This window comes from Acomys russatus, chromosome X (assembly GCF_903995435.1).
Source record: "Acomys russatus chromosome X, mAcoRus1.1, whole genome shotgun sequence".
Taxonomy (NCBI): domain Eukaryota; kingdom Metazoa; phylum Chordata; class Mammalia; order Rodentia; family Muridae; genus Acomys; species Acomys russatus.
In genome coordinates, this window is record NC_067169.1 from 28673761 (window position 1) to 28692785 (window position 19025).

At 41.6% G+C, this 19025-nt stretch overlaps 1 protein-coding gene across 5 annotated transcripts in view; it reads right to left on the reverse strand.

Annotated features, from left to right (window-relative positions):
* The window catches only part of Gpm6b (glycoprotein M6B), a 155479-nt gene that overhangs the window by 44078 nt on the left and 92376 nt on the right, over window positions 1-19025 (reverse strand). The window contains exon 1 of one of the 5 annotated variants that reach the window (XM_051142151.1): window positions 1339-1705. The exons of 1 other annotated variant lie outside the window; for it this stretch is intronic. In XM_051142151.1, coding sequence (XP_050998108.1) covers window positions 1339-1399 — 61 coding nt within the window. In that variant the 5' untranslated portion in view covers window positions 1400-1705. Of the gene's footprint in view, window positions 1-1338; window positions 1706-19025 lie in introns of those variants that run through there. 3 more of the 5 variants (XM_051142153.1, XM_051142152.1, XM_051142154.1) reach the window with 3 other exon arrangements.

A 19025-nucleotide genomic window follows, 5' to 3' on the forward strand; every position in this document is an offset into this window, starting at 1 on the left:
AAGAAAAGACAGGGCATCTTTTGTTCGGGGGAGAGGTAGGCTCTGTATAAGGATTGAACTAAAGTCCCAACTTTCAAATTAAATTGCTATGTACTTGTTGGCCCTGAATTGTAGGTTTAAAAGTGGTTACGTGGCAAACCTGTAAATTATATCATGCTTCTAAAAATAAACTTTAAAAAATGAAATTGGTCGGTTTAGAATGGAATGTTAATGTTAATATAGGCAGAAAACATTCTATATGAAAATAAGCAGCCTTTTAATCCAATGTACTATGAAGGGGAACTACATATAGATGTGATTTTCAATGTTTAAAATGGTTGACAGCAGCAATTTCATATAGCTCAATCCACATATCGTACACATCGTAAAAAAAAAAAAAAACGTGGCTGAAGAACTATTACTAGTGATTGCCATTGAGTGCAAAAGCCACGAGAAAGAACCTTAGCATGATTTAAAAAAAAAACTGAGCCAATGCAGTGATAAAACATGTTTGTGCATTTTATGACAGTTTCTATCTTGGAGTGAAGAGATCAATTACAGTGCAGCGAGATACCATTAACCTAACAGCGGCTCAGCTGTGTCTGTGGGGCATCAAACTTGACCTCAGTGGCAGAGCGTCTCTTTTCTGCCATTTTCTTGGTGCAATAACATCAATTTCTCCAAAGTCTGAATATAGAAATTGTGACATAGTCTGAGACTTCCTTTAAGCATGAAGCCCTTGGATAGTTTTTCTCCCCCAAATCTTTAAGTCTTAATTAGTAAAAGACCTCTTTCCTCCTATCAGCCCTAGGGACAAAGCTGATGTCCCCTCTCAAGCTCTCACTATAAATGATTATTACATGTCATAGTCAGATACACGGAAGGAACAATCATGTTAGAAGAAGAAAATTAGAGCATATCTAAACCACCCCAGTGCTATCGGAATCAAAGCATATTTAGCATGCATGCCCCTCCAGTTTCTCCTCAGCATTAGTACAGCATAATGCGTCCCCTAATCCCTGATTATAGCATGCAGAACACAAGACCTAAGTTATGATTAATTATTTTAGTGGAAAAAAAGGAGAGTTTTTCCCCATCCAGCAGCCCAAGGTGATAAACTACAGACATCCTTCTATGAAATACCATTTTACATAGAAATGCGTGCAACAAAAATAGAAGAGAGGCTACATTATTAATTTAACATTAGCCCCCAGGATAAAGGAAAAACCCACCCCAAACAAGACCACACCACCGGGGATTGTTTTAGAGCAGTTTTACAAGAGACAAAACCTGGCTAACCCCTTTCAAGAACCCTCAGTGAAAAGCTTTAAAACAGGCTATTGTCAAAGCGCCGGGTACCTTTTCTCTCTTGGCTTTGTTCAGTATTTTCCTCGGCTGCAGTTTCCATGGCTGGCTTCATACCATCCACCAAAAATGCTTTTCCCTGCTTCCTCCCAACACACACTTTCCCCCTCCTCTTCCTTTTCTTTGGACTCCCCTCCGTCTCTCCTATTTACGCCCGCCTGATTGAGAGGCTCTGTTCTTCACTACAGTAGATCACAGTGCCTTCCAAGATGCAAAAGTCTTGTCAGCGTCAATTTCGCTCTGCCTACTGGTCCATAAAGACAGCTGCCAAGGAGCAGGCGACCATACGTCACTAAGGATTCCAGTTATAAAACAGCTACTCTGTGCCCCCACTCCCAGTGTACCCCAGGAAGGTCCTGCTCCCTCACCAAGCTCTTCCTCCTTCCTCCCCCTCCCCTCCCTTCTTTCTTCTTGCCAACTGCAACCCAATGAATACTAATTAATTCTCCCAGGAAATAATAGACTTGTGACATCAGAGGAAGGGATGTGGAGGAGAGAGAAAAGAGCCCCCTCCCACCACGTGACTTGGTCAGACCACACTATATGTTATCTCTCAGGAGAATGCCTGTTTTCCTATGCTTCTCCTTTCTGGGGCACCAATTTTGTTTATGCTATTTATCCAGAAGCCCTGGAAAAGTATCTTCAAAAGATGTACCCTTGTATTTCTTAAAAGACTTCTGTTTCACAAATCTCTAGACAGGCTGACTTTTAAAAAATACTAAAGAGAATAAAGGTATTCAAGAGGGAAGAAATTTTAAATAGATTTAACAATGGCAACATAGCAATTCAGTATGAGAGTCTACTTCTTTGTACTAATATATAAGAAATTTTAGCTCAAACCCAAGTTCCAAAAAGGGGCCCCTGCTTATTCAACAATCAAAACTATATCTAGTTGATATTTTGGTGGTTTCTAATATGAAAATCAAAAGTTGTGGGGTTTTTTTTTTTTGATAGGATGTGATTATATCTACATGAAGTTTTATTCATTAGAGGTCCTCAATCAAAATTGTAAGAAGGTACTTTTTAAGAGTACTTTAAACATCTGGCTTCAAGGCTATTATACTGACAAGGATTCCAATAATTCTGATGGCTGTTTTCACAAGCCCCTTTACACAATTGAGACCAATGTTCTTAACTCATAGTAGTTAAATCTTTACTGTGATATGAGCCTTAGTTTTCAAACATCACCAATTTCAGAGACATTTTATAATTGCATTTTAGACTACTCATCTTCATTGCCCCTATTGGAAAAATTCTACAAATGGAAGTCATATACAAAGGTAATATTGATATCCATAGGATACAGGATTCCTGGAGCCACCACAGTCGGCTTGACACCCACATTGGGAATAAAATTTAGAGACAAGTTGGAGGGCCAGTGAAATGGCTCAGCAGATAAAATTGTCTGCTGCCAACTCTGACCACTAGCGCTCCATTCCTGGGATCCGCAAGATAGGAGACAATTGATTGCTGCAAGTTGTCCTCTGACCTCCAGATTCGTTTGCTTACACACACACACACACACACACACACACACACACACACACACACACACACACACACACCTTTTAAAAGATAAGTTGAAAACCATCTCTCCTAAAAACATTCTTCAAAGTTTTACACAATACGCAAAACAATGTGGGAAGATCCCCAACCGAAATCCTTTAACAGCTCAATCTTTTAATGCTTCAGGCTTCAGTTTTAGATAATCTCTCACGCCCATTTATATTCAACATTTCTGCTGTGTTAAACAAGAAAAGACTTTGAAAACCAGTTTGGCCTGCTTCAACACTTTCTTTTAATTTTCCATCTCACTTTCCATTTTAGCCATTGTCCCTGAAGACCATACCCACAGGCCAGCTATTCCCCTGAAATATGGCTTCAGCCAATTTTATTGTCTCCTGGCGAAGGGATTGGGAAGACACCACCTAAAACTTCAGTCTTTGGGAAGAAAGGGGTGTGTGTGTGTGTGTGTGTGTGTGTGTGTGTGTGTGCGTGATATGTAATTACTTCTGTGGGAAAACTTACAGTGTGCCTTAATGGGACAATTTAAAACATGTTGTATAAGAACAACTTAGGTCCTTTCAAAGAGAAAGGTATAAAAGTTTGACTTGGGGGGTGTTAAGATGACTCTTGCTGCCAAGTATTGCCTGAGCTTGATTCTCAGGACTCACATGATAGGAGAGACCAACTTTCACTATTATCCTCTGACCTTTATATACATATCACGACATGTGTGTATACACATAGTGAAATGAAGGAATGTGATTTTAAAAAGGAAAAGTATAATTGTGATTAACTATGTTACTGGGATTTTTATAAAGTGTCTAACAAAGTGATTTAATTATAGAACTATATCAGAGGAGCCTAATTTCTTTAGCCCTTCCATTAGACTAATTAGTTTATTTCCATAAGAAACAGGGTCTGGCTATGGTGAGGTACCCACTACTGAACCTCATTAGAAACATTATTTTAATACTAATACAAATGAAAAGGCAAAATATAAAAGACATTCTAACTTTTGTTAAACAGCTGTTGTTCTATAATATAGTGACAAATCAAAACCACTGGATAAAATGTTCTTTTAGCTTTACTTTGAAAGACTATAAGCAAATGAGCAATTTATTATTTTTACCTTATTCATACATTTATTTCTGCTAGGATCATGATTTATGACAACACTTCTGAAAGTTGCCATTGTGCCAGTTCATCAGCAGCTTTAAAATCTCACAGATGTTTATGATAAACCATACGATTCAGAAAGAAAAGAAAGAAGCAATAGAGAACCTGTCAAGAAGAAAGAGCAGCATATACATTTAAAATATTCTTGCGGTATGCATCCATATTTTTTTTTTTACCAGAAAAGCTGAATACATAGAACGAATGGGAAAGGAAATGGTTCCCTGAACTGAAAATATTTCTTTGAGCCCTATGCTGTAAGACAGTTAAACACACTTCTGAAAGCTGATACAAGAATCAAAGATGTTGACAGAAAATGGATGTATTAGGTCAAATCCTGCAGAACTTCTGGTATTGCCTGAAAAGAAGTACAGTCTTACAGAGTTTATCTTGTCCACCTATCCATCTGCTAGAGTATCACAGTGACGTCAGTGATACTGTAGCCATGGGACGAGTCTCCCAAGTGCTAATGTCTACAAGTATGGCCATGAGCAAGCCAGAGAACATGCTTAGCGAACGCTCCTTCCTGCCAGTGATTTCATGAGATGAACATAGGAGAACTGCTAAGGAGGAACTGAGCCATCTATCTGTGATATGTGACCATGGTTATTCATCTGGAAGTTCATCAGGTTGCACAGTGACCTACCTATGCTTAGCCTAACTACACGGCCATAAAACAAGTTTGCCAATTGCCTTTCCCCCAGCTTTCTGGAATTATATTTTAGGGTTTTTGTTTGAGGATCAAGGCTCAAAATGACTAGAGTCCAAACCACCGAAAATAGACATTTTTCAAATTCATTCTGTGAATTCCTCTACAAGCCTTCTTTGTTCATAGAACATTTATGTCACATCAAATATACTCTATATATACTCTAATATACTAATTCTTCTTCATTGTCTCATAAAGGAAATGCTGTATAAATATAAGAATCACAAACTAGAAAAACAGAACAGCATTAGAAATTCAGAATGTGATTGTTAAGAATTAGGTTTTAGCCATATCTAGACTCTATTAAAACTTTTTTTTTTATCAATTTGGTAAGGCTTTTCTTAGCCAGAAGTATTACAAAGAGCTTGAGGCCAGCCTGTGGTATATAGTAAATTCTTAGCCAGCATCAGCTACCAATGTGACATCATGCCCCATACCTTCCCCCACATAAACAAATCACAAGAGCACTAGTTCAGTGGATAAGAGCATTTGCTACTAACCCTGACAATTTGAGTTGGATCCCTGGGACCCACATGGTAAAAGGAGAAAAAACTGTCCTCTGACCTCCACATGTGTGTTATGGTGCATGTGTGCTGACAAACACGGAATCAGCAAAAATGTCATTAAAAGAGAAAAAAAATTGAATTTTTAACTGTTCATGGAACATGAGTTTTGGAAAATGACTTTGGATTCATCACTTAGCATTAGTTTTTTTTCCTCATGTCTTTCCTCCATGTCTTCTGTATATCTACTATATTTTTCCAGAAACACCACTTTATATGGAACAGAAAGCACAGATCAAGTCAGGTGATGTTTATGAATACTCTTTAGAAATGGTGAAGCTAGGGATTGGCTACTCTTCCAGAGGACCTGAGTTTGATTCCCAACATATACATGGCAGGTCACAACCATCTGTAACTCCAGTTCCAGGGGATCTGACGCCCTTTTCTGACCCCTGAGGGTACTAAGAATGCACGTGGTGCACAGATACACATGCAGGCAAAACACCCATATATAAAAATAAAGTTAAATTATTTTAAATTTGTGACATTTTGGTTGGTTGAAGATGTAGCTTAGTGGCAGAGTGCTTGCCCAGCAATACAAGAGGCCCTGGGTTTGATTATTAATACCATAAAATGATGACTCTCTGTAATAGTTCTCTTTAATGGCAGAGGTTGTTCCTAAGGAGATCCTTGGCTAATGTCTACAACTATGAGCAGAAAGAGTTTTATTTTTCCCCTTTACAGTCCAGCCACATCAGCTGTTTACTTAGTGCCAGGTAATAACCTCATTAGAAGGTTCAGGAGCTGCCAAAACAGCAATTGTTGAGTTTGGCAACAGCCAGCCTGAGGTGTTCCCAGATCCTCTGCCCGCCCCCACTCACAAACAAACAAACAAACAAACAAACAAAAACCCTCCACAGAACCAAATGTTCAGAGAGTAAGGATAAGTTTGGCAGGCACAGACTAGGGCGTGACATGATAGCAACGGGTGCAACATGGGCAGTTTCCACATTCCCAGCTGAGGAATGGGCTCAGCAGAGAAAGAATTGGGCCAAGAAGTGACGTGGGCCACAGCTATCTCAAAGTCAATGTCAGGATTGTGGCTTCCTTCCTCTCTCTCATATCACGGCTGCTCAGTGTCAGCATAAGCCACACTCAGCATGAGGTCCTTCTTCACTGAGGCGCTGTCCTGGACACGTGGGTGTTTGAGAATGTTCCCAGCTTTCACTCATTAAATGCTTGTTTTTGAGGGAAGAAAATCACTCTCAGCTGAGAGCCATTATCTTCAATGCAGTTTTCTATGGTTGCTATAACATACTCTATTAGGCAATGGCTCCAAAACCTGGTCATGCCTTGGAGTCACCTGGGAAGCTTTCCATATACACCCCACCTCCAAATATTGGGACTAGTTAGAAGTCAGCTTGTGTGGTGTGGTGTCCTGAAATCTTCAAAAATCTTCCCCAGGTCATTCAAACTCGTAGCAAGCATGTAGGCAATTGGAACACAATTAGCTACTTTTGCAAGAGTACATACAATGAGTGGAATTTAATGGACATATAAGAGATCAGAGTCAGGGAAACCATGTCTAATAGTGCAAAGATAGAGGCTCTATAGCCAGCTAGGACAGAAAGGACCAACTGAGCATCAAGACAAGAGATGGGGGAGGCGGTGTTGCCACCCACAGGGAACAGAAAGTGAGCAGGGGATGTACTGATTTCCTATGGCCACTGTGACAAAGGAGCAGAAACTTGATCACTTTAAACAACAGATATTATTCTCTCCCAGTTCTGGAAGCTAAAAGTTCAAAGCCAAGATGAGGAAAGGGCTGCATTTTCTCTGAAGAGATTGTGGGGCAGATTCTTTCTTACCTCTGTCAGCTTCCAGCAGTCATCCGTGGTCCTTAATGTTCATTCCTTGGCTTGATACTGTGCTCCACCCTCCACCCATGTCACCATATGGTGTTCTCTCTGTATGTCTCATAAGGACACCGATCACACTGGATTCAGGCCTACCCCAATCAACTGTGCCATCATCCCCTCTTCGTTATATCTACAAGGACTATTTTCAAGTAATGGAATCTGCACAGGTAAAGGCAGTTAAAACTTAAATATATTGGCACCTGGGGGGGGGCAATTTAGGACTCAACTCCCATCAGGTGAGGGAGACTGAGAAAGACGATCACATTTGGAAGCCATGTGAGTTATGCCTGTAAAACTGCTCAGTCTAGGCAGACTTTGAAAACGAAGAATTGGGTGCTAGCAGCAGGGAAGAACACATTCTAGTAGGAGTGGGTGGGCTGCCAAAGCAGAAGGCACAGAGGAGAACACCATGCAAGTGCCACCTAAAGTCAGGGGCCTGGATAGAAGCACTCTCAAAGGAGGCCGAGAATATTGGAGATGATCCGGGCCAGGAGACTGTCACAGAGGCGAGAATTTTGAGAAGCGGGGGAATGTGACATAGTTAAAGCAGTCAGACTGGGAGGATGTGGCAAAGACCACCGAAAGGGAAAATTCCGATTTCCTTGCCAGAGGCATCACAGAGACTAGAATGGAAACAGTTTTTAGAAGGATCACAGGAGGACCTAGGAAGTGAGGAAGAGAAAGAAAGAGTGGGCCACATTCTAAAGAAATGTGAGATAAGCCAGGAGAAAGATGTAACAGATAAGGAGGAAAACACGGCCAAAAGTAAGCCTGCCAAACGTCAGATCCTGCAAAAGCATCTGGGATTGAAAGAGATTAAGATGTAAGTGGAGGTGGATAAATGACAACGAATCAAGAGGACAGGAGAGTAGGCACCAGCTACAGAGGGCAAGCTGGGACAGCTCTCTTAACATGGAAATTAGGACACAGGAAAACGGATGTCTATCCAACTCCGAGACTCAAAACACTCAAAAGACATGGTGGGGACTGGCATGTTACTTGTACAGCCTGTCCTGTGTGGAAAAGGGCACATTCAGTCCTTGATCCATGTCACACACAATCTTAGGAGGGACAACCAGCCCCAATAGATGACAGTGGAAGGATGATGGTCTTGGCCTTATTAAGGTAGACAGCTTGTCTCGAGTCTGGGTTGCTTGCGGATATTAGATGATCTTAAAGGTTTAGGATATCAGAGGCCCCAGGGGGTGGAGGATAGGGAGGGGAGGAGGAAGGGAGGGGGGAGATGACTTTCCTACATTGGGGAATGGATCCCAGCACGACAGTCATACCTGATTTTAAAAAATGAAGAAAAAAAAAAAAAAAAAAAAACCCAAGAACTAGATGTTTTGTTACGATGTTTTGTTTTGTTTTCTTGAGACAGTTTTTTTTTAAATACCCAAAGTTGCTCTTAAACTTGCTATACAGCCAAGGATAACCTTCAACTCCTGCTACTGCCTTCCACCTCCTGAGTACTGGGAACTTAGGTATACACTACCACACCCAGTTTCCTTAGAGCATGGGGTTTTGTGCCTGCTAGGCAACACTCTACCAACTGAGATATGTTCCTTTTCCCCATTTTTATTTCTTTAAATTTTTTTATTTAAAAAAAGGTAGGCATATGAGTGTTTTGCATATGAGTGTTTTGCCTATGTATATGTACAGGCACCGCATGCATGCCTACAGAGATCGGAAGAGGAATCCAACACCCTGGAACTGGAGTCACAAATGATTGTGAGCCACCATGTCAGTTCTGGGAACTGAATCCAGATTCTCTACAAGAGCAATATGTGCTGTTAGCTGTGTTAACTAGTCCTTTTCTAATAATTTTAATAAAAGAAAATTCCTACTTCTGTGTACACAAGACATACATCAGGAGCCAGGCAGCTGAGATAATGAGAAGGCGCTTCCTGGTTCATTATCACATTCCACAGGGATTTTGGATTCCCTCATTAAGAGTGGTACACCACCAACAAGCTCTTCCTGAAGGCGCCTGTCAACACACCTGTGCTACCATGTACCCGATCAGTATGAACAAGGGGCAGACCTTCCAAGTCCCTTTGTTAGGTCTTGACTGCAGCTCTTAGAATGCCAGTCAGGACTCTGCTGTGCTCCTTCTTATGTCACCAGAAATCTCAGAGGAGTAGAGTTGGTTTTTTTTTGTTTGTTTGTTTTTTGTTTTGTTTTTTTATTTTTTTATTTTATATATATTTTTTGGCTACGAGTGAGCTGCTCTGCTTGACAGCTGGGGGAGCCTGGAGTGCTCTGTCAAGGATTTGCCTCACATCATCGGTCAAAAACCCCACCCCAGCTAGCCTTTCCATCTCTGACTGTTGATCAGGGCACAGCCTCAAAGCCTTCTCCTTTAGGTGGCTTCCTGGGTTCCCTCCCTGCCTCCATTTTCAGCAGTCAGTTGAACTCTTCTTCAATCCCTCTCGCTAATCAGTGAGAAGACATCCATACAGTTTTGCCTGCTTCCCGGCTTGGAAATGATCCCTTGGAGCCACCCAACTTTCAGTAGGGTAGCCCCAAGGAAGGCCACCCAAAGCCGGTATGTCTCTGTATCTTTGGCCATCTTCGCTAAGCAGAGAGGATTTGAATAAATCACAAGACATTGGGGTGGTAAAATATCTCACAAGTTGAAAAGAATAAAGCTGACGTGACTCCTTTGATAGCCCCTCTTAGAACTCAGGCACACTAAGGAATCCACTGTTGTCATTTTGCCTGGGATCTACTTCAGCTGGCTCCCTGCCCTCAGACATACATTTCCCCGAAATTGAGTCGATGTGAGGATTAATGAGTTTCTGTCTGTTGGCCTCCCAGGGAAAGATGCTTTATCACACTGCTACATGGACCCCTCCACCATATTTCTATTGGAGTGGCAGATCCACCCAGGCCCACTCACAACTCTCACTCATCTGGGAGACAGACAGCATCAAATAGTTATATTTGGCTAACTTTTTATATATGCGCCAGGGACACTTGGCCAGAAAGGGTTCTGATTACATGTGGAACCTACTGACTGGAATCAACACGGTCTCTATAGAATTATAAGTGCCCATCTGTGAGATGTGTGACACAGGGCCTTGCTCAAGGACAAGGACTGCAGGTGTCCTCTGCACTAGCATTGCCAAGGGAAGTTGATTCCATGTTCTTCCATTCTTTGCCTGCAGGACAATATTGAGAGCAGGCCTTACCATCTTCCTTGGACAGAGACATCAAAAGCAGGGGGAAGCAAAGGGACTTAGGCTAAGTAAGGCCAGAGTTTGAGCAGAGCCTTGGCTCTCGGATGCTAATGCTGGGAATTCAGGAAGCAGGCAGTTTGAAACAAGAGCCAATGCAAAAAAAAAAAAAAAAAAAAAAAAAAAAAAGGGCATTCAACATAATCAACCATTTAGCTTTAAGAGTTCAGGTCAGCACCTGGGATTTTCTCAAAACAGCTCTCTAGGGTTGGGAATGTAGCTTAGCTAACGGACTACTTAGCGCAGATGAAGCCCTGAGTTCAATCCCCGGCACTTCATAAAGTAGCTATGATGGTGCACACCTGTAATCCTAGCATGTGGGGTGGTGGTGGAGGCAGAGCAGAAGTTCAAGGCCATACTCAGCTATAGACTGGAATACTTGAGACTCTGTCTCAATAAGAGAAAAAAAAAAAGAAAGAAAAGAAAAGAAAAAAAGAGATAAAAGCTCTTTTACACTACTTTCTATCCAAAACTTGGTAATCCAGAGTAACTAACTCTACCTGCCCCCACTCTCTGTAGAACCCAGAGCCATGCACCTCCCTGACAGCTTGAGGATCTCATAGCCACACCCTTGCCCACCATCTGTCATAGACATCTTTCCCATGACCAGCCTGGTGATGTCACCTGACCTCGAATGAACCTTGACTTCATTAGCTATGGGAAGAACTCATGCAGAAGCATCCTCCGCTGGGCTACTTAACATATCAAGATGCTGTAAAGCCTCAGCATGCCTCCTACTTGGTACTGACAGAATGGTATTTCTATTTTGGAAGGTTTTCATGCTCCCACTACTGCCATACAGTCCTATGGAAGAGTGAAGTAAGGAAGGACTAGTGGGTGACTGCGTATCCTACTAGAGCTTTCCTTGTCCTTAACCATTTCCTCCCCACCCTCCTGCCGCACCCCCCCCCATAGTTTTCAATTTAGGGTTTGTTTTTCTTCTGAGATAGGCTAGTACTCTGTAGTCTGAATGACCTGCAACACTCATAACAATCCTCCTGCCTCAGCCTCTTGAGCGTTGAGATTCTAGGCATGAGCCACTATGCTTGGCTTCACTTCTCTGACCCTGTTTAGATTGATTAGATTTCTAGGGCACTTCTGCCCTCAGTCGCTATCTGCGCTACACCTCGCTATGGCCTTGTCCTAAGTTTTCCCCTAACCGTTCCCAAGGAGGTCTACCCAAGGGGGATGGCTGAGGATATAATGCCTCATAGATAAATAACTTGGGCTGATATGAATAGAGCAACAAGATTACAGAAGGTGTGTCTCTAAGGGTATTTACTCTTTAACAGATGGATGGAATTTGTTTCTGGAAGTTGGGGGGTGCCCGCTTATTAACACCTGTGTATCTGAGATAAAATTAGATTTGCCTCTAGTTTCAATTTTTTTTTCAAACACAATTGAATTTCTTCACATTGGAGACCATACAAATAGAGCCACTGTCATGGGCATGCTTTGATATCAAGGTCTTAAAATTCTTTCTTTAGAGACAGGATCATGATTACAGGTATGCACCACCACACATAATTTATGCAATGCTGGGGATTGAACCTATGGGCTTTGTACATGCCAGGCAAACAGTCTACCAATTGAGCTACCATTTCCAGCCCCCTTTCCTGCACTTTGAACAAGCACATCGCATATTCAGTTTGCATTGAGCTCTGAAAATTTTGTAGCTAGCCTTACCTCTGAGGTCTAACCTAATAAGCTGTCAGCATCCAAATTTATAACAATAGGATTATGAGATCAGGCAGATGCTAACATCTGTGTTGACTTTAAAGCACTTGGCAAAATTTCATCACATTTGGGGGAGGGGAGCTCAAGTGAAATAAAGACACAGGAGTCAATCTGGAACTTTTTCACAAAAAGCTAGAAGAATTTGTTCAAGTCTTCTCATCTTATTTTAAACAAACGTGATGCACAAAGAATCCCAAAACAAGAAAAAAAAAATTAAGAGCATCTAGCTTCTTCTCTCCTTTCTCAGTCTGTAATCAGGACACGACAGGACTAGAGAGGTTAATTGTCTTGACCACAGCTGAAATGCTTTTGTTTTTATTTGATGTATAGTTTGTAAATATTCTCTTATAATAAGGCATAAATATAAATTTTACAACATATATACCAGTAAAGATAATTTTCCAGGCCAGGTGTGGTGGCGCATGCCTTTAATCCCAGCACTCTGGAGGCAGAGGCGGGCGGATTGCTGTGAGTTCCAGGCCAGTCTGCACTACAAAGCGAGTCTAGGACAGCCAAGGCTACACAGGGAAACCCTGTCTCAAAAAACAAACAAACCAACAAAAAAAGAGATAATTTTCCAAAATATACATCTTTGCACAAAATAGGTTTCATGTATTTCTACAAAATATTCTCAAAAATAAAACCCTGTTGGGCCAAAGCAGAGCATAGTAGAAAAGAGAGCATAAATCTTTGGAAATCAATACTCCATAATATCAATTTATCTTTGTTTGTTTTGTTCTTTTAAGACAGGGTTTCTCTATGTAGCCCTGGCTGTCTTGGAACTCACTATGTAGACCAGGCTGGCTTCAAACTCACAGAGATCTGCCTTCCTTTGCCTCCACACTGCCGGTATTAAAGGCATGCACCACTACAGTTGGCCAATTTATCTTTTAAATAAAACTGTTCTGATAAACCACACCATAGGATTAAGGGAACAAATGCAGTCCACAGGCTTTCAAAGAGACTTAGGAACCCTCCAGGAGAAACAGCTGCCATGATGAATAGGTAGGACCAGATCTGGGTGGGAAATGCTTTTTAACAAAGGCAGTAAGGACTAGGACCAAGCTTGTCAACCTGCCTTCACCAGAGCATAATGCATGGCTAATGGTCACCTGCTCCACCTACTCTTGGATTATGGATAAGTCTCAGCTCCCAAGCTGAGAGCCCACTTATTTCTGCCCACTCAGGAAAACCAAAGCCAAGTGCAAGGCAGAGACAGTGGAATATGAGCGGAATAAATGCATACATTTAAGAGAGGGTTGATGCACCTTTGCATGTCCTTCTATATAACAAGTGATTAGAAAGTCTAATAGCTTTAATGAAGCACACAAGGGTTAACATGCTTGTAGCTGAGAATGGCTGCTTTAGGAGTTCTGAAGAACCTCTAAGCACTTAAAGAATAAAGTGCTCAAAGAATCAAAGCTGCATAATTACACAGCCCAAGAAGAAACCCTTACTGATATTTGGGCTAACAGAACAAAAAGCAAGTTCTTGATGTGGGCTAATTCTTCAAATTATCAACTCAAATATGAGTTTGAAGCCAGTTTTTTTCTTTTCTTTTTAAGCTCCTGATTCTAAGGATTAACAAAGGAGTAATTAAACATGATGCTGTGTAAAATGAAGCTTAAGTATCTTTAGAGAATTTAAGGTGGTTTTCTTTCTTCTTTTTTGTTTTGGATTTGGGGAGGCAGGGTTGTATGTTATAGCCCAATCTAGTCTTCAATTTTGTGACAATCCCCCTGCCTCTCAGCCTCTTAAGGCTTGGCATTACAGATATCCACTGATGATTTAAACATCTTTAACTAGGGGACATTCAGGCACTTGCTTTGTGTTAAACAAGAATGTTATTCAGAGGACTCACTGTGTACCCTCTTTGCCAATTTCACAGATGGAAACGCTGGATAATTCATGTTCACATCCAAGGGCAGATCAGTCATTATGTAATATATTTATTATTAGTTATGAGATGTAACTTATTTTTCCACTATTTGCTAGTGCTAGTGAAAATATTAAAAAGAAATTAGATGACTTTCAAACTTGTTATCTTCATACTTAATACAATTCACAGGGGAAAAGTGAGAAATTATTCCACATAAATAAGTGCTTGTTATTTCATTGTATTTACTCTTTTTTTTTTTTTTTTTTTTTTTTTTTTTGAGACAAAGTCTGTCTCCTTACACAACCCTGACTAGGCTGGAATGTGTTATATGATCAGTTTGACCTTGAGTTTGAAGGAATCCCTCCTACCCCTGCCTTCTGAGTACTGGGATTGCACTCTTGTGCCACCACACCAGGTTACTTACCCCCGCCCCCCGCCCTCCCACCCCCCGCCTCAAGCTTCTAAGACCTGAACAGAGCAGTGGCACAGGACCATGCTAAAGCAGACTCAGAAGATTAAAGATCTAAGATGCTACTTAGATTAATGAGGCTCTTAAACTTGGCCGTTATGTTCTCTCTCTCTCTCTCCCTTGCCTCTTCCCTCTCTTTCTCTCTTACACACACACACACACACACACACACACACACACACACACACACACACACCATCCTAGCTGTGATCTATGTGAGCTAAGGCTGGAGCCTATACCCACTGGGAATAGTGCTTTGAATCACTAACAGGTGGCTGACTTGCTTTTTCACTTTGCTTTCCTTGACCTCCTTATGATTTCCACCATTTAAAAAATGATTGCTGTTCACAGGCCATGATTCTAAATGCTAAAGGATGCTTACCATGCAAGTAAACAGACCACCAAACAGAAGACACCAGAATAAGAAAACAACAACAAAACCCCACAAACCCATAGTCTCAACCAACTCACACCTCCATGCATAAGTGAGCTACTTCTTTGTACAGTGAAGTCAGATGAAGCGAACAACCTCTGATCCTTATTTCTACCCTATGAAATGTTGTCATAAATGCATGAATATTGTTCAAAGAAGGGGTATGTTTGGAGAAACACATGGTTAAGCGATTCCTTTGTTGTGAGATCAAGTGTATTTATACAAACTAAGATAACTGGGGCCTGGAGAGATGACTCAGAGGTTAAGAGCATTGGCTGCCCTTCCAGAGGTCCTGAGTTCAATTCCCAGAACCCACATGGTGGCACATAACCATCTATAATGAGATCTGGTGCCTTCTTCTAGCATGCTGGCATACATGCAGGCAGAACACTGTATATCTAATAATAGATCTTTTAAAAATTATTTTTATTTTTAATTATGTGGATATGTGGAGGGAAGGCATGGTGTCTGTGAGTGCAAGTACCCATGGGGCTCAGAAGAGGGCATCAAATTACCAGGAATTGGAATTATAGGTGTTTATGATCCACCCAACATGGGTGCTGGGAACCAAACTTGGATCCTCTAGAAGAACAGTGCATAACTCTTATAGCAGAGCCATCTCTCTAGCCTTCATTTTAAAAAGAATAATAACATTAATAATACTGCAATGAAGACTATAAGCCTTTATTTTTGTTTCACACATAAAGCATATTGCCATCAATATTTACCAAAACAAATCTAGAATTCAGCTAACATTTGTGACCTACATAGATTATGCCACAAGTACACATGACAAATATATAAACTGCCTCCAATGAATCATGTGAAATTTTGATTTAGAAGCACTTTTGCCTGTCTTAATGGTTGCTTGCTAACGAATGCATTATTCTTCAGTTGTTAAAAAAAAAAAAAAAACCGCATATTTAAAAAGCAGCCCAGCTAAAATGTGCCCACAAGGAATTATATCAATGCACTTTCACGCATAAAAATCAGCCACTCTTAGCAGGAAGGAAAACATGTTTGCTTTCTATTGTTGAGTATGAATCTCCACATCCAATAATGTTGTCTCGCTTTGCAGAAATTCTGGTGAAATTTGCCCTATAAAAATAAAAATAAAAATCTAAGCCAGGAGTGGTGGGATGTACCTGCAATCTCCATAGAGGCAGGAGGATTGCCAGCTGGGGCTGTATAGTCAGACTCTGTCTCAAACTAAGTAAATAAAATTGGAAGTCAAGGTGAGGCTATGAAGGCCTAAGTTGCCGTAGCATCATTAGGTCAGTGATGCCATTTCAAAACACTGATTTCTGCCCCCACTCCCACCCCTTGGCGATGCCTTGTCTAGGACATGGAAGCTCAACCCTCATCTTTCTCCCATTCCCACCCCCTCCTGGCTTGTTTATTAATTTGAAGCACATAGTCTGTCTTGAAGAAAGTTGGACAGTCCCCTAGAGGATGCTGCCATGGAGCGAAGATGACAAGAGGCAGCCATCTGGGGTGGGAGGGCCAAACATACTCATGAGAACCCATCGGATGCTGGGCAGCCTCTAGACCTGAGGGGTTTCATGGGTGACTGGAGCTGCCACCCTATTCATCGCCTTTCTCCTGGTACAATAAGGAGCCTCCCTAAACCCTCGGAATGCTGCCCTCTCCTCTCTATCATCATTCATATCTCAGCTATGACAGGACGAAAAAAGACTCTGATGGGAAATGTGCCACCAATTAGCATATCCCCCCACCCCACCCCCACACACAAAAGAGGCTTTTAAGCTTCTGCTTTTTAAAAACCAGGGGCTGGGGGGAAGGGGAGCCACCAGGCAGCTCTTAGCAACAGTGTCTGAAATTCAATGATCTGCAGCTTGTATGTTTTTCAATTTTCTTCAAGCAAGCCTCCTCCCAAATGGCTGAGGAACTTATTAGGAAGTATTTATCTGGCCACTGGGTGAGAAACAGTCCCCCTCTTGTCATTAAATCACAATTCAATTCTTTGATTAAAAAATAAGAATTATAAACTTGCAGCCCTTCCTCTATAATCCTGTTACAGAGCATGGCATACTCTGGCCAGAGAAATTGACAAAAACAAGAAATGTATTAATTTTAAGTAAAGGGAAGTGCTCTGAGGGGACACCCTTGTCATACTTATTTCCCTGTTTCCCATCTCCTTGAATAATGAGGAGCAATGATTAGGGAAAGCAGCATGGCCATGCTAGCCTGCCATCTGCCTGTCGGGTGCCAGCGATCAGTTCATGCTGACTTCACCTCAGGAGACTCCCAAAACACAACAGGCTCGACCCATTTGAAAGGTCCTAAAAACGTCAATTGAGGAGCTGGAGAGATCACCCAGCGAGCTACAGTGCTTAAGCAGCGAGCACGAGAGCCTGAGTTCAGGTCATAGAACCCATGCAATGAGCCAGGGAGGGCTCATACATCCGTGGTGGGTCCGCGGTGGAGACAGGAGGATTGCTGGGGCTTCAGGTTTGCTTCAGTGAGAGACCTTATTTCAAAGGAATATGAGAAAAAGTGACAGAGGAGGCATCTGACTTCTTCCTCCAGCTTCTGCACTTGGGCATGAACAACCCCCACACATGTGTGCATATACTCCACTTTCCCCCCACACATGTGTGCATATACTCCACTTTCCCCCCACACATGTGTGCATATACTCCACCTCCCCCCCAAACTCAAGTCAATTTCTAGGGACTAGCAAAAGAAACAATTCATGGCCTATGTAATGAACTATTAATTCCCTCAAATACTGATGCTCCATTTCAATAGGATCAAATGGAGGTTTATCTGGCTCAGAATGAATTCGTTAAAGGGCTCTGAGCCTTTAATGGCAGCTCAAGACCATTAGGGAGTCCTTAAAAGAGTGGCTTCCTTTCCACAGCCTCCAGGTTCCCAGCTACCCAAAGTCTAATTCCACTACAGTCCAACTTGGGGAACCATTGAATCTACTGGGCGTACTTACAGAGCTTTTGTGTGAGGTTATGTAGAGGGACATTGATAACCTCAAAGCAGCAGCACAAGCAGAAATTTTCAAATGAACACGGAGACTTCCCTATAGGTGCAAACTGGGGTACCTTTATAAACTCGAGCATGTCCAGAGGCCACCAGGCCACACATACTCAGGGCAAAACCACATACAAATGGCTGGGAGGTGCAGGAGGGAGAGGCTGGAATCTCAGCTGAGGGTCTAATGACCTTCCCTACCCTCTCCTTCTATGAGATAATGTCATTGGGTTTTATCCTTTGCTTGGTACAGAGTAGAGACAAATCAAACATCCAACAAAACAAAACATTGACAAACATTCAGATGATGGCTCTTGGGCTCCTACTTCCAACTGAGCTATTCCTGGAACAGCTAGCTACTCAGGGAGAGGCAATCTTGCTTCCTTATCCATGGCTGTCTTCCCTGATTGGACAACCCACTTTATTTTCCCTAAGGTCCATCTGTGAATGTGTGAAACACACAAAGTCACTTTATCTTATAGAGTCAAATGATTCCTCCTGGCCCCAAAGCCTCCAATCTAAACTTCAGGACAAGATGTCTTTTCTAGACTCCATTCTCTTATCTACCAAACAGATGTGTGTGTGTGTGTGTGTGTGTGTGTGTGTGTGTGTGTGTGTGTATGTGTGTGTGTGTGTATGTGTGTGTGTATAAGTATGTGTATATATGTGTATACACACACACACATCTACATGTTCACATTAGTTTACATGTGAAAGGAAGGATACAGAGTCTAATGAGGACAGGGAAGATAAATTTAACTTATAATACGTTGAATTTAGAAGGGTTTGAAATATCTTGGTTGGTGCTGCTCTTTTCTAAAGGGAAATGAAAGGGGAGTGGATCTCTGGGAGAGGAGAGCTGGGAGAAGTGGAGGGATGGGGAGACTGTGGTGGGAATATATTGTATGAGAGAAGAATCTATTTTCAATAAATAAATATTTAAATGAAAGTGTATGTATACATATATGCTGGCACTGATACATATATAGGCATAATATGTGTACTGATAAATAACAAACATGTATGAATACATCATGTACCCCTATATACATAAAATCATGGAAACATGGTGTATACATATGCATATACTTATATAGATACTTTAATT